Here is a 14,014-nt window from a genome sequence, read left to right as displayed (position 1 = left end):
TTTCTTAGTTTTTTTTTCATTTTATTATTATTTATTACAATACTCTTCAGGAAACCCTCTTTGATTGCCATGAAATATTTTTTGATTTTTTTTTCCATTCAAAATGGATGATTTGTTTATTTACGTTTTTAAAAATGTTTTAACACTGAATTGTTGACAGACGCTGGTACTGTTGCTGTGGAGAAATTATTTTCAAATCATTGTAGTAGTCCTTGATGCAAAACCAACTTTTCTTACCTGTTGGTACCTGTTTTTGTCTATTTGGGATCGCCCAAAAGTCTCAAAAATTTGAAACCATGGAACCATGGAAAATATATTAATAAAACAATGTTGCCTCCTTTAAAAGTTTCTCCAAACAAGTAGTTTGGAATTTGAATAGCTAGTAGTGGTGTGAAAAACAAAAAAAAAAGATTATCGAATGAATTGTAATTTTTATTTGTAATCGATTAAATTTTTTTTTTTAATCGTTTAAAAATGAATAAAAATATACATAAATATATATATATATCGATGAGCTTCAAGAGGTAGGCACCTAAAATGGTTTTCAGTTCACAGGTGTGCTTGAAGCTCATCGAGAGAATGCCAAAAGTGTGTAAAGCAGTAATCAAAGCAAAGGGTGGCTATTTTGAAGAAACTAGAATATAAAACATGTTTTCAGTCATTTCACCTTTTTGTGTTAAGTACATAACTCCACATGTGTTCATTCATAGTTTTGATGCCTTCAGTGACAATCTACAATGTAAATAGTCATGAAAATAAAGAAAACACATTGAATAAGGTGTGTCCAAATTTTGGCCTGTACTGTATATATATATATATATATATATATATATATATATATATATACACACACACACACACATACATACATATGTATATCATATATACATACATACATATGTATATCATATTATATTATTATTGGTATTACTTTAAGAACCCCTCCTTTATTGCTATAAAATATGGGGTTTTCAGTAAAAATGGATGATTTGTTTGAATGTTAAAACTTTTTTGATACTTTATGTTGACGATTGATGCTGGTATGGTTGTTGGCTATGGAATTTTTTTTGGACTGAAGGTTAAAGTAAGTGAGTCATTGTGGACATCTTAATTCAGCACAGTATTTATTAAACAAACTATATACTCTATATATTAAGTTTTTTCAAAAGTCAGTATGGTGCTGAAAGGAAAACTGTCCGAGCAAAGAGGCTTTTTACTACAGTGATATTAAGTCTGAGAGGCATTCTGAAATGTGCATGCTGTTGCACACATTAAATGCTTGTTGTTTTGATGTTTAGACACAACGTGCAGGTTGGGCATCCATTTATCTACCTCGTTCAGTAACCTGTGTTTTTGAGGAATGTTCTGCGAAACGCTAAGATTAACACTTAACTGTTGCTCCATTCAAATTAATTGGATTATCAAAGACTCACGTCTGACACTAAATGAGGGCATTAACGCCTAATTGCTATTCACCAAACAGCAGCCGGAATTAAGAGTCAGCTGCCGCTTTCATTTCAAATTGTAGCACACAAGTCATGGTGAATAGTAAAGGACGCCCAAGGAGACCCAGCAATTCCCGAAAGAGACGATATAAAGAGGTCAGCTTCTTTTTTATTGTTGCTATTGATGTCTCATTGTGATTGTCATCATGAAGAGTGACAGGAAAGGCAGCAAGGAGATAGATTTGATTTAGTTTTTCAATTAATAAAGAAGTGCTGTTGTATAATATTTTTTTATGCCAGTGAATTACACTTTTGAATTTGGATTAATCGTGAATAATCACAGGTTTTAACTTGCAAATTAATTTAAAATAAGCCCAATTGTTAGGACAATGGTTGCCAATCTGATTGCAAACAACCCCAGCCAACAGATACTAGTCTATAAAGACTAGAAAGCATGGCAAGAAAAACACTATACTAACATGGGGGTATTGTCCTGGCCTTGGGCTGCATGAGTGCTACTGACACTGAGGAGCTTCGGTTCTTGGAAGGAACTATCAAACTAGGCCTTTCAGATGACAACAGGCTGTGTGTTTGAATAATTTTTAGTTGATAGTGAATCTACAGGTAAAAGCCAGTAAATTAGAATATTTTGAAAAACTTGATTTATTTCAGTAATTGCATTCAAAAGGTGCAACTTGTACATTATATTTATTCATTGCACACAGACTGATGCATTCAAATGTTTATTTCATTTAATTTTGATGATTTGAAGTGGCAACAAATGAAAATCCAAAATCCCGTGTGTCACAAAATTAGAATATTACTTAAGGCTAATACAAAAAAGGGATTTTTAGAAATGTTGGCCAACTGAAAAGTATGAAAATGAAAAATATGAGCATGTACAATACTCAATACTTGGTTGGAGCTCCTTTTGCCTCAATTACTGCGTTAATGCGGCGTGGCATGGAGTCGATGAGTTTCTGGCACTGCTCAGGTGTTATGAGAGCCCAGGTTGCTCTGATAGTGGCCTTCAACTCTTCTGCGTTTTTGGGTCTGGCATTCTGCATCTTCCTTTTCACAATACCCCACAGATTTTCTATGGGGCTAAGGTCAGGGGAGTTGGCGGGCCAATTTAGAACAGAAATACCATGGTCCGTAAACCAGGCACGGTTAGATTTTGCGCTGTGTGCAGGCGCCAAGTCCTGTTGGAACTTGAAATCTCCATCTCCATAGAGCAGGTCAGCAGCAGGAAGCATGAAGTGCTCTAAAACTTGCTGGTAGACGGCTGCGTTGACCCTGGATCTCAGGAAACAGAGTGGACCGACACCAGCAGATGACATGGCACCCCAAACCATCACTGATGGTGGAAACTTTACACTAGACTTCAGGCAACGTGGATCCTGTGCCTCTCCTGTCTTCCTCCAGACTCTGGGACCTCGATTTCCAAAGGAAATGCAAAATTTGCATGGTTGGGTGATGGTTTGGGGTGCCATGTCATCTGCTGGTGTCGGTCCACTCTGTTTCCTGAGATCCAGGGTCAACGCAGCCGTCACATCACGCCGTGACTTAGTTTGAGTGTTTTGCTGTTTTCCTGTGTGTAGTGTTTTAGTTCTTGTCTCGCGCTCCTATTTTTGGTGTCTTTTTCTCTTTTTTTTGGTATTTTCCTGTAGCAGTTTCATGTCTTCCTTTGAGCGATATTTCGCGCATATACTTTGTTTTAGCAATCAAGAATATTTCAGTTGTTTTTATCTTTCTTTGTGGGGACATTGTTGATTGTCATTCCATGCTCGGATGTACTTTGTGGACGCAGTCTTTGCTCCACAGTAAGTCTTTGCTGTTGTCCAGCATTCTGTTTTTGTTTACTTTGTAGCCAGTTCAGTTTTAGTTTCGTTCTGCATAGCCTTCCCTAAGCTTCAATACCTTTTCTTAGGGGCACTCGCCTTTTGTTTATTTTTGGTTTAAGCATTAGATACCTTTTTACCTGCACGCTGCCTCCCGCTGTTTCCGACATCTACAAAGCAATTAGCTACCAGCTGCCACCTACTGATATGGAAGAGTATTACACAGTTACTCTGCCGATCTCTAGACATCACAGACACTCAACAACGGCACATTTGCGAATTATAATTACTGGTTTGCAAAAAATATTTTTAACCCAATTAGGTGAAATTACATAATCTCCCACGGCACACCAGACAATATCTCACGGCACACTAGTGAGCCGCGGCACAGTGGTTGAAAAACACTGCTCTAAGGGGCGCTTGTGGACCAACAATGGGCCTCGGCCATATGGTTGAGAAACACTGCTCTAAAGTATATCCACATTCTCCAAATTCTCATTTATAGTGTTGTCAATTGATAAGATATAAATGGTTCACAGTATCTCAATCAGTTAGATACTGGATAGACATTTTTCACTTTATGAATCAGGAAGACATGTTTATTTGTGATAAGACTCCCATTGCTCAAGGGAAAAATGCTTTTTTTTTTTTTTTGCTTTTGTATCTCCTAAGAGAGCAACCGCATTGTTGCTTAGTTACAAAGAGTGGAACTTTTGCAGGCCTTGGTTAGAATGTCAAAAGTCGGCCATTGGTGGTCATCTCCCTCCCTCCTTTCGGATGGCGTTAACAGATAATGCTTTCCAGTCTTTGCTGACTGATGAACTGACAAAGGTTTGTTTGGGTCAACTTTCTTTTTTTCCCCCCAATCACCTCACCAGATGTTTGGGAAGATACCAGCAGAGCAGCTCTGTGCTGCTCTTTGGCCTCCACCTGCTAAGAAATCTTTTCCACACACCTCTTGAAGAATCCCTAAAAAGATGCAGTGTTGGACACACACAGTATGAGATCTAACGTCCTCTTCCTCTTTATAGTGATGGAATTTGTAGTCATGCACATAACGTCCTTGCAAGCAGTCGTTTCTCGCGTACAAGGCAATGTCTGTCATTGCTTTAACGGTGTCACCTCTCCTCCATCTGCTCCTCTCTTTGTGAGTGAAGATTGCCTGATAATGGTTCCTATTTGACTTTCAGAGAAAAGGAAAGGCAGCAGAAGGCAGACGCAGCGTTTGGCGAGACCTGGTTGTTTTTTGGCTGCCGCTACAAAGACCAAGACTACCTGTTCAGGTACGCTTGGTATTTTGCTCCTACATATTCTGAAGTGATGACCATCCTGATCTGAATATAAGACGACTCATATTTGAGAAACTATTTTTTCCCCCAGGTCATGCTTTCAATATCAATGAAATCCCATTTCAGTCATATTTTATTGATATTTGTAAGCTGTGGTTTGATGACTCCCATTCATTGATCCATATTATCTTGAATTTAGCATCATAACCTCAGATGTTAGCTAAATTGACCAATCTTTGAAGTCTTTTTTTTTTTTTTTTTAATGGAGAAGACATACAAATACAATACTAAAAAACGAGAAACTAAAGTTAATTAAAAAACAAAACACTATCAATAATATTAATATAAATAAAAGTTGTTTGCTTCTCATCCAAAAATGTATTCTTAAAAAAATTAAACATTTTTTTTAAATTGAGTCTTGAAATAAAAACTTTTTATTTTAAATATTTTTGAAAATTATGAATCGGTTTGGAATCAGAATAAAAAAAATTGCGATTTGGATGTGAATCTATTTTTTTAACGGTCTTTTAAATACTACATTATTATGTACACACTATTTTTCTTGTGGTACTCCTTGGGCTAAATTTGGGACCTTAGGTACTAAATGTTGCCATCTCATGTGTGTTGGTATGAAAATAAAGTTCCTTGAATCCCAAGTAAAATTAGGTCTACACCCAAAATATACCTGTATACCTCTCTAAAATAAAAACAAACAAAATAAAAACATCAGACCGGCACATTTAGATCATTTAGATCTTCTCATATTTCTGTTCCAATTTAGTCATTACTTCTTCCTCATCCCACAGCCTCACATACAGTGCATTTAGAAAGTATTCACATCGCTTCACTTTTTCCACATTTTGTTGTGTTAGTCTTATTCCCAAATTGAATGAATTCATTTTTGTCCTCAAAATTCTACACACAATACCTCGTAATGACAATGTGGACAATTTTTTTGAGTTTTTGCAAATTTATTAAAAATTAAAAAAACGAGAAATCACATATACATAAGTATTCAAAGCCTTTGCCATGAAGCTTTAAAGTGAGATCAGGTGCATCCTGTTTCATCTGATAATCCTTGAGATGTTCCTACATTTTAATTGAGTCCACCTGTGGTAAATTCAGTTGCACTTTATAAACCCGTTAGGTGGACAGACAAATGCTGGTTTAGTCTTTTGTCAAACAGCACAACAAATTCTTGCTGGGACACTATCTTTTAAAGTGCAGAGCATGCCAAAAAGCACAGAAATATGCACACTTGTTATTACCAAAGTTACACGATCTTGCTGTCTGGGAACACGGCAGCGTGAAGGCCTCGGATGACTTGAATTTATGTAAGTTGCGAAAGTACGAATTCACACGTTTTAGTGCCCGCGTTCTCGACTTTGAGGGCTTTCTTTCTAATTTCTTGCAGAAATATCCAAAGTTGTCTGCTTTGTTGCTGTGGAAACGATAGTACTGTTACTGGCTGTCCTCACAGCGTCATAAACTCACCTACGCTGCTCGCAACTGTGGCTACAGTTTCATGCTTTTACAATTCTTGCCTAACCCATATTTGAAATGTCAAAAGTTTTACCGCACAGTTTTGCATTTGTCTTGGGTCAGTGTCTTTTGCCAGCCACAATTTGTATTGATTCTTAAAAAGCATTGAAGCCACACTTTGCTGGTATTTTTCAGCACCGCCACTTTGCTGGCAGAAGTAACTAGCTCAAAGGCAGTGTGTAGGCGCTTGCACGTCATACATTTTTCACACCATCAAAATATCACAACGGTCCGCAGCAAATCACACTTCATTACGGTACATCGATTTTGTTTTGATTAATGAATTTTCAGATATATTTGCATTACTTTTTTAAAACTTTAAACTCTGAAAAAACATAATTTTCCACAACTTTTTCAGTGTCTGGAAATTTTTCACAACCGTACAAATCTGGTGACGCCGCTGACGTGACCTGTTGGTTTACATAAATACTTTTCGAGACCCGGACTACAAACTAGGAGTCTTTTTTACTGCCTTACATTTCTGCTCAGTATGGTAGTTTGTTAGGAGTAAAGACGAGAAACCATAACCACGTTTGTCTTTTTTTGTTTGAATGAAAATCCCCATCATATGCTCTTCTTTTTCTGGCCCATTTTGCTTGGTTTTAATCTCTTGTCTGCATACTAATTAAAGATCCTCGTCCTAACACCGTTTGCTCAGAACTAGTGCACTGATCAAGTTGTTCTACAGGATTAATAGTGTGCATGGATTAGCGTCCTTAATCACACAAGAATAGGATCACAGGCAGTGTGGTTTTCTGCCCTTTGTTTCCGCCTGTCTACTAGCTAAATACCAGCAGTCAGCCAGGTAGTGTTTGCACACTGTGTGGGCCTCTCTGAGAAACACCCCCAACGGTGTTGACCAAAGCTATTAGTCAGTGTAGCATGAGCCCCCCGTGTGGAGGAGTACTCCATTTAAATAGGTTAGCAGAATCAGAACAACCCACTTACATGACTCATTTTTGTAGATTTTTGTTCACTAGGATTTGTAAGGCCAGTACCTTGGAATATAGAAAATCTGTTTTCTATGCTAAAAATCTTCTTCATGTAAACTTATTGATTGCAGCAACACCAATAACCTACATATGTCAGACATCTTCAATGAGTAGGTTATTTTTACTTTAAGTTTTAATCAAGGATGTAACAATAGATACTCAAAAACTCACAAACTGACTGGCGCTAGCTTAAATGCTAACATAAAAACAAGAGACATTAACATATTTCTCCATTTAGAAACAACATACCCCAATCTAAACTTCTATAAACACATTACTGTCTGAGCAACTAAGATATTCAACGGTGCACATTTAACTTACAAGCTATGCTCTCTTAAGACAAAGTGATCATTCTATAGTCAGAAGAAAAGAGACGGAAGTGTTTTACGGTGCATTTAAGGACCACTGAAAAAAAAAAAAGAATATATGTTTTTGTTATGCAGTTTTCATTTAAATACATTTTATAGTAAACCAATATTTAAAACAATAGAAGCTTAGCCTTTAAAACAGATAAAATAATAAGAATAAAATCGGTAAAGCATAAGAAGCAGAAAACCTGCAAAATACGGGGTTTTCTTACAGTGTGTCTACCTATTGTAGTTATTTAAAGGTACTTATTATGCAAAACCAGCTTTTCTTACCTATTGGTACCTGTTTTTGTGTATTTGGGATCTACATAAATCCTGAAAATGTGAAATTTAACCATGGAGACATGGCGGAGATATTTATAAAACAATCTTGCCTTCCTTCATACTTCCTCCAAACAAGCCGTGTGGAATTAGGCAAGTTTGTGACCTTTTTCCCCAAGTGTGACGTCAGCAAATTTCCCCATATATGGTAGAGATTCACCAGAAGAGCTTTGAGCGAGTCCGCCGTTGTAGTCCGACACTGTTGTCAAGGAGCTCCTTTTTTTCTCTATCCTCTTGTTGTAGGGCAGACTGGCTCGTACATGCACATGCATCCTCAGCTGTTGCCATTTTTAATAAAAAGTAGCATACTGTATAGTTCTAACTAGGGTTAAACGGTATACCGGTACTAGTATAGTATCGCGGTACTAATGAATAAAAAAAACGGTACTATACTCTGTTTGAAAAGTACCGGTTCCCCCAAATGTTTTTTCTTTTTTTTTTCCAACGGGCATGATGGCGCGCCGTCACGTCATGACATTGCTGGTTTACGAGCAGAGGAGCGTGTTCGGCAGCGCATAATCACGGAGTACTTACAAGCAGACACGGTGTGGAGACAGAAAAGGGAGAATGGACGCATTTTGGCCTAAAAACTGACGATAAAGGTGAAGCTATATCACTGAAACGCCCTCAGGAAGAGGTGCTTTAAGACATAGCTAGCTAGCTAGCAGCGAACATCCATCCGCAGTCGGCGGTGTTTTAGCTACTTCTAAATCACTAATCCTCGCCTCCATGGCGACAAATAAAGTGAGTTTCTTACAAGTATCATCCCTGCAGGACGAGGAATAGCTAAACATGCTTCACTACACACCGTAGGAGGATACAACAGCTCACCGGCATCACCGCTAACAAAAGCTAGCGCGCCTGAATGTAAACAAATGCCATTGGTGGATCTACACCTAACATCCACTGTAATGATACCAAGTACAATTGCGTATCTAGTCGATACTACTATGATTACATCTATATTTTTTATCGCCACAAAATCTTTTTTCCTATTTTTAAAATTCATATATTTATAAACTCAGGAAATATGTCCCTGGACACACGAGATCTTTGAATATGACCAATGTATGATCCTGCAACTACTTGTAAAGTATCCAAACAACAGAAGAATATTTTATTATTACATTTTAACAGAAGTGTAGATTTTATTTAAGAGCATAATTGTTCTTTAATTGCAATAAGAAACATATGTTTAATGTACTGTTGGATTTTTTGTTAAAATAAAGCCAATAATGCCATTTTTTTGTGGTCCCCTTTATTTAGAAAAGTATCGAAATACATTTTGGTACCGGTACCAAAATATTGGTATCTGGACAACCCTAGTTCTAACTAATATCTGTCAGTAGACCCAATTTGGAAGGTCTAAAAACTATGACATGGCTGACGAGGAGAAGACACAGTCGAAGTGGAGGAGCGTAAATAAGACTGCTCACGAAACAGCGTATCCTGAAGAGACGGTCTTAAAGCGGCTTGAAGATGGTCTGTAAAAGATTATCCAGCTATGCAAATTTTGTAGAAAAAAATGATAATGAAAAAAATCATAATATAACCCCTTTACAAAAAAATGGTCAAAAGATTTATGTGTGTAAAGGAGTACTTTTTGAGTACATTCAAAAATACCGCGATAATGATGCTAATCGATATAAAATGTTAAAATCGATAAATCCATTTAAATTATTATCTTATTCCAAAAATATACACAAACATTTATTTCACTGTGCCGTCAAATAAGAGTCAAAGTTAATCCCTATACCAGCAGTTGTGAAAATGAAACAAAGTCAACAAGCGTTGAACGTTACTTAATATCTTATTAAGCACGCTGAAAAAAAACGTGACTACTTTGTAACTAGGATAAATCTGAAACAAGAGGTTTGTGGGAACGCAAGTGGTAGGGTTGGGGACCAATGGTTTAAAGCCCCCCAAAAACAATGACGTAGAACAGTAATATGGTCAAAACACGGTCACACACAAAACACACAAAAACATATCGGTACGTCTTGAAAAACTGCCATGCTCCTGTGGTTGTAAAAGCAGTATATGACATAAGGCATCAGACTTTTGCACATCCTATGGTGATCTCCTTCGCTCACCTGCCTACGCACTAACATGCACAACAAACAATGGCAACCTCTCACCCCTCAATTATGCCATTTCTACACAGTCATAAGAACGTCAGGTAAGAAATCTACACATTCCTTTTTAGTGTTGTGTATGTCGACCGTTCCTTAGGAGATTAGTCACAGCACGCTTGGATAATCTTTTTCACAGATCTCCTTGCCATTGTCCTCCTCCTGCCAATAGCACCCAGGCCCAGCAGATGCAAAGGCAGAGGAGTTAAGTTGGCGAGCACCTCTCTCCTCGGAAGCAAGGTTACACCCAACAGCAGGATTGATTAGAGAAATGTGTTTAGAACGGTGACTCGACCTTTCTAGTTTTCTTGTTAAGCAAAATAAATGAGCTGTCTGGCACAGCTTTCCTTGGACCTTTTGCACGTCAGTGTTGTTCTATTGAGCTTGACAGTTTTTCTTGTTCTCAGAAAAGATGTTTCTGCCGCTGAATATCTTAAGGGGATGTGTCACAAGGCCATCAGTTTGAGTGTCCAGGTTTATTTATTCTTTTAAGCCCAGGAATTGTTTTTTTTGTCTTTGTTCCACAGAGAAGAACTGGAGGGCTTTGTGTCCAGTGGTACCTTGAACCACCTGAAGGTATGTTTCTCCAGAGATGAGACAAAGGAGGAAGAGGCCAGAATCTCAGGAGGACCACCAAGATATGTCCAACACAACCTGCTGCTCCATAGCCATGACATCATCAACATCCTGCTTAAGGGCAACGGTTGCCTCTATGTTTGTGGGTATGTACACACAATACACAAAAGTACTGGGACACAACTTTTAGTAATTATTTGCTTTTTGTGACATAATCAAGCGCGATATTGGTTTACCGTGAATTCTATGATTAGAGCAATGCGCCCCCCCCACTCTCCACCGTGACTATAAATAGTATAATTTTTCTATAAAATTCTTATAACTATACCTCTGCATAACATTGTAAACAACACACCGGTTTTCCTCTTCTCCCATCGTGATTACAGTAAAGCCAAGTGCGACATACGCTTCATCATATTCTGGTACGGCAAAAAAAGAATGTTCCCCGAGGTCACACGCGTCCCCTCCAGGGGGGCCCGCCCCACTATTTGAGAAGGACTGAATTAGAGTTAGGGCGTTCATTTACCTCAAACCTTTTCAAATCGTGGAGCGGGGGGGGGGTCGCTGTGACTTCGGGAAACATGCTTTTTTGCCATACCCAGGGTTTCTGCGGGATATTAAAAAGCATTGATTTTGCAAAAATTAAGGCCTTAAATAGCATTTAAAAGCATTAAGTATGATGTCCGGAGGTATTAAAAATGTCATACACGCAACTGGCAACAAAAGAGACGACAAAACAAAACAGTTTTTCCTAATTGGGGGAAGAACTGCACTTCAAGATGTTCAATATTTACTTAAGTGGAATTTTTGCTAACAAAAATTGAGAGTCCATTTTATTTCTCTGTAGGTGTACCTATTTAGGATATTTAAGGTATTGACCTTCCAATTACAATGGTTTAAAAAATATTGTAATGAAAAATATGTTTATTGCGTTATTATTATAGCTTATTACATGTATGCCTAATTTGGCCAAAGTTAATGAAAATATTTCAACAATTCAACATTATTATTGTTGACAATTTTGACTACACAGAGAATTGTATGCTTTTGACGTTATATGCAAAAACCCAAAACCAGTGAAGTTACGTTGTGTAAATCGTAAATAAAAACAGAATACAATGATTTGCAAATCCTTGCAAAGTCAAGATACTTAATGTTTGAACTGGAAAACTTTTGTTATTTTTTGCAAATATTAGCTCATTTGGAATTTGATGCCTGCAACATATTTCAAAAAAGCTGGCACAAGTGGCAAAAAAGACTGAGGAAGTTAAGGAATGCTCGTCAAACACTTATTTGGAACATCCCACAGGTGAACAGGCTAATTGGGAACAGGTGGGTGCCATGATTGGGTATAAAAGCAGCTTCCATGAAATGCTCAGTCATTGACAAACAAGGATGGGGCGAGGGTCACCACTTTGTGAACAAATGCGTGAGCAAATTGTCGAACAGTTTAAGAACAACATTTCGCAACGAACTATTGCAAGGAATTTAGGGATTTCACCATCTTCGGTTCGTAATATCAAAAGGTTCAGAGAATCTGGAGAAATCACTGCACCTAAGTGATGATATTACGGACCTTCGATCCATCAAAAACCGACATCAGTGTGTAAGGGATATTACCACAAGAACACTTCGAAAAACCACTGTCAGTAACTACAGTTGGTCGCTACATCTGTAAGTGCAAGTTAAAACTCTACTATGCAAAGCCAAAGCCATTTATCCACAACACCCAGAAACGCCGCCAGCTTCGCTGGGCCAAGAGCTCATCTAAGATAGACTGATGCAAAGTGGAAAGGTTTTCTGTGGTCTGACGAGTCCACATTTCAAATAGTTTTTGGAAACGGTGGACGTCGTGTCCTGTGGAACAAAGAGGAAAAGAACCATCCAGATTGTTCTAGCCACAAAGTTCAAAAGCCAGCATCTGTGATGGTATGGGGGTGTATTAATGCCCAAGACATGGGTAACTTACACATCTGGTAAGGCACCATTAATGCTGAAAGGTACATACAGGTTTTGGAGCAACATATGTTGCCATCCGAGCAACGTTATCATGGACGCCCCTGCTTATTTCAGCAAGACAATGCCAAGCCACGTGTTACAACAGCGTGGCTTCATAGTAAAAAAGTGCGGGTACTAGACTGGCTTGCCTGTAGTCCAGACATGTCTCCCATTGAAAATGTGTTGCGCAATATGAAGCCTAAAATACCACAACGGAGACCCCGGACTGTTGAACAACTTAAGCTGTACATCAAGCAAGAATGAGAAAAATTCCACCTGAAATGCTTCAAAAATTGGTCTCCTCAGTTCCCAAACGTTTACTGAGTGTTGTTAAAAGGAAAGGCCATGTAACACAGTGGTAAAAATGCCCCTGTGCCAACCTTTTTGCAATGTGTTGCTGCCATTAAATTCTAAGTTAATGATTATTTGCAAAAAAAAGAAGTTTCTCAGTTCGACCATTAATTATCTTGTCTTTGCAGTCTATTCATTTGAATATAAGTTAAAGGATTTGCAAATAATTGTATTCTGTTTTTATTTACGAATTACACAACGTGACAACTTCACTGGTTTTGGGTTTTGTAATAACAATCTGCAATAGGACATGGGCATTAAAATAGTTTTAAGTTGCATTAAAAGCATTACATTATAATTGTTGATACCTGCAGAAACCCTGGTACTAAAGTTAAAGTTAAAGTACCAATGATTGTCACACACACACTAGGTGTGGTGAAATGTGTCCTCTGCATTTGACCCATCCCCTTGATCACCCCCTGGGAGGTGAGGGGAGCAGTGGGCAGCAGTGGGCAGCAGCTGTGCCGCGCCCGGGAATCATTTTTGGTGATTTAACCCCCAAGTCCAACCCTTGATGCTGAGTGCCAAGCAGGGAGGTAATGGGTCCCATTTTTATAGTCTTTGGTATGATTCGGCCGGGGTTTGAACTCACGACCTACCTATCTCAGGGCGGACACTCAAACCACTAGGCCACTGAGTAGGTACTAGAATATGAAGAAGCGTATTTAAGCGCTTGGCTGCACTGGGACTGCTCTGTGAGACGAGGAAAGACAAGTGTATTAAGGATACAATGCTATGCAGAGGTGTATTTATAACAATTTTAAAACAAATTATACTATTTATAGTCACGGTTGAGAGTGGGGGGCGCAAAATATTTTTCTTCTTTTTAGGGGGGGGGGCGTAACAGACAATAATTGGAGTGCGCTGATTTACTACTAAACTGCAAATTTGAGAGCTTCTGTGCATAGTTACCACTTCTATACAAGTCTTCTCTCTTTGTTTCCTACAGTACCTTTTCAGGAAGACAATGAATGACGCATAGCAATGAGCCACATCGACAGTTTTATAGCAAGGGTCCTATGATTTATCTAGAAGGTCTCTGTTTTATCACTGCCAGGCTACCTGCTTCTCCTAAATGATCGTAGAAACATCATGACGCAATGAATTAAATACTAAACTACATTACCAGCATGATGGATCTCTCCCAAAATGCTGCAAC

The 14,014-nt window shown here is 38.2% G+C and overlaps 1 protein-coding gene and 1 long non-coding RNA gene across 3 annotated transcripts in view; one reads left to right on the top strand and one right to left on the bottom strand.

Annotated features, from left to right (window-relative positions):
* The window catches only part of LOC133609734 (uncharacterized), a 123,797-nt gene that overhangs the window by 16,072 nt on the left and 93,711 nt on the right, over window positions 1-14,014 (bottom strand). The gene's annotated exons all lie outside the window — the stretch shown is intronic.
* Window positions 1-14,014, top strand: part of mtrr (5-methyltetrahydrofolate-homocysteine methyltransferase reductase) — a 70,285-nt gene that overhangs the window by 50,200 nt on the left and 6,071 nt on the right. For both annotated transcript variants that reach the window (XM_061965597.2, XM_061965598.2), the window contains exons 12-13: window positions 4,477-4,569; window positions 10,458-10,652. In XM_061965597.2, coding sequence (XP_061821581.2) covers window positions 4,477-4,569; window positions 10,458-10,652 — 288 coding nt within the window. The remainder of the gene's footprint in view (window positions 1-4,476; window positions 4,570-10,457; window positions 10,653-14,014) is intronic.

Source organism: Nerophis lumbriciformis, linkage group LG07 (assembly GCF_033978685.3).
Source record: "Nerophis lumbriciformis linkage group LG07, RoL_Nlum_v2.1, whole genome shotgun sequence".
NCBI classification, from domain to species: domain Eukaryota; kingdom Metazoa; phylum Chordata; class Actinopteri; order Syngnathiformes; family Syngnathidae; genus Nerophis; species Nerophis lumbriciformis.
This window is presented reverse-complemented; position numbering and strand designations above follow the sequence as displayed.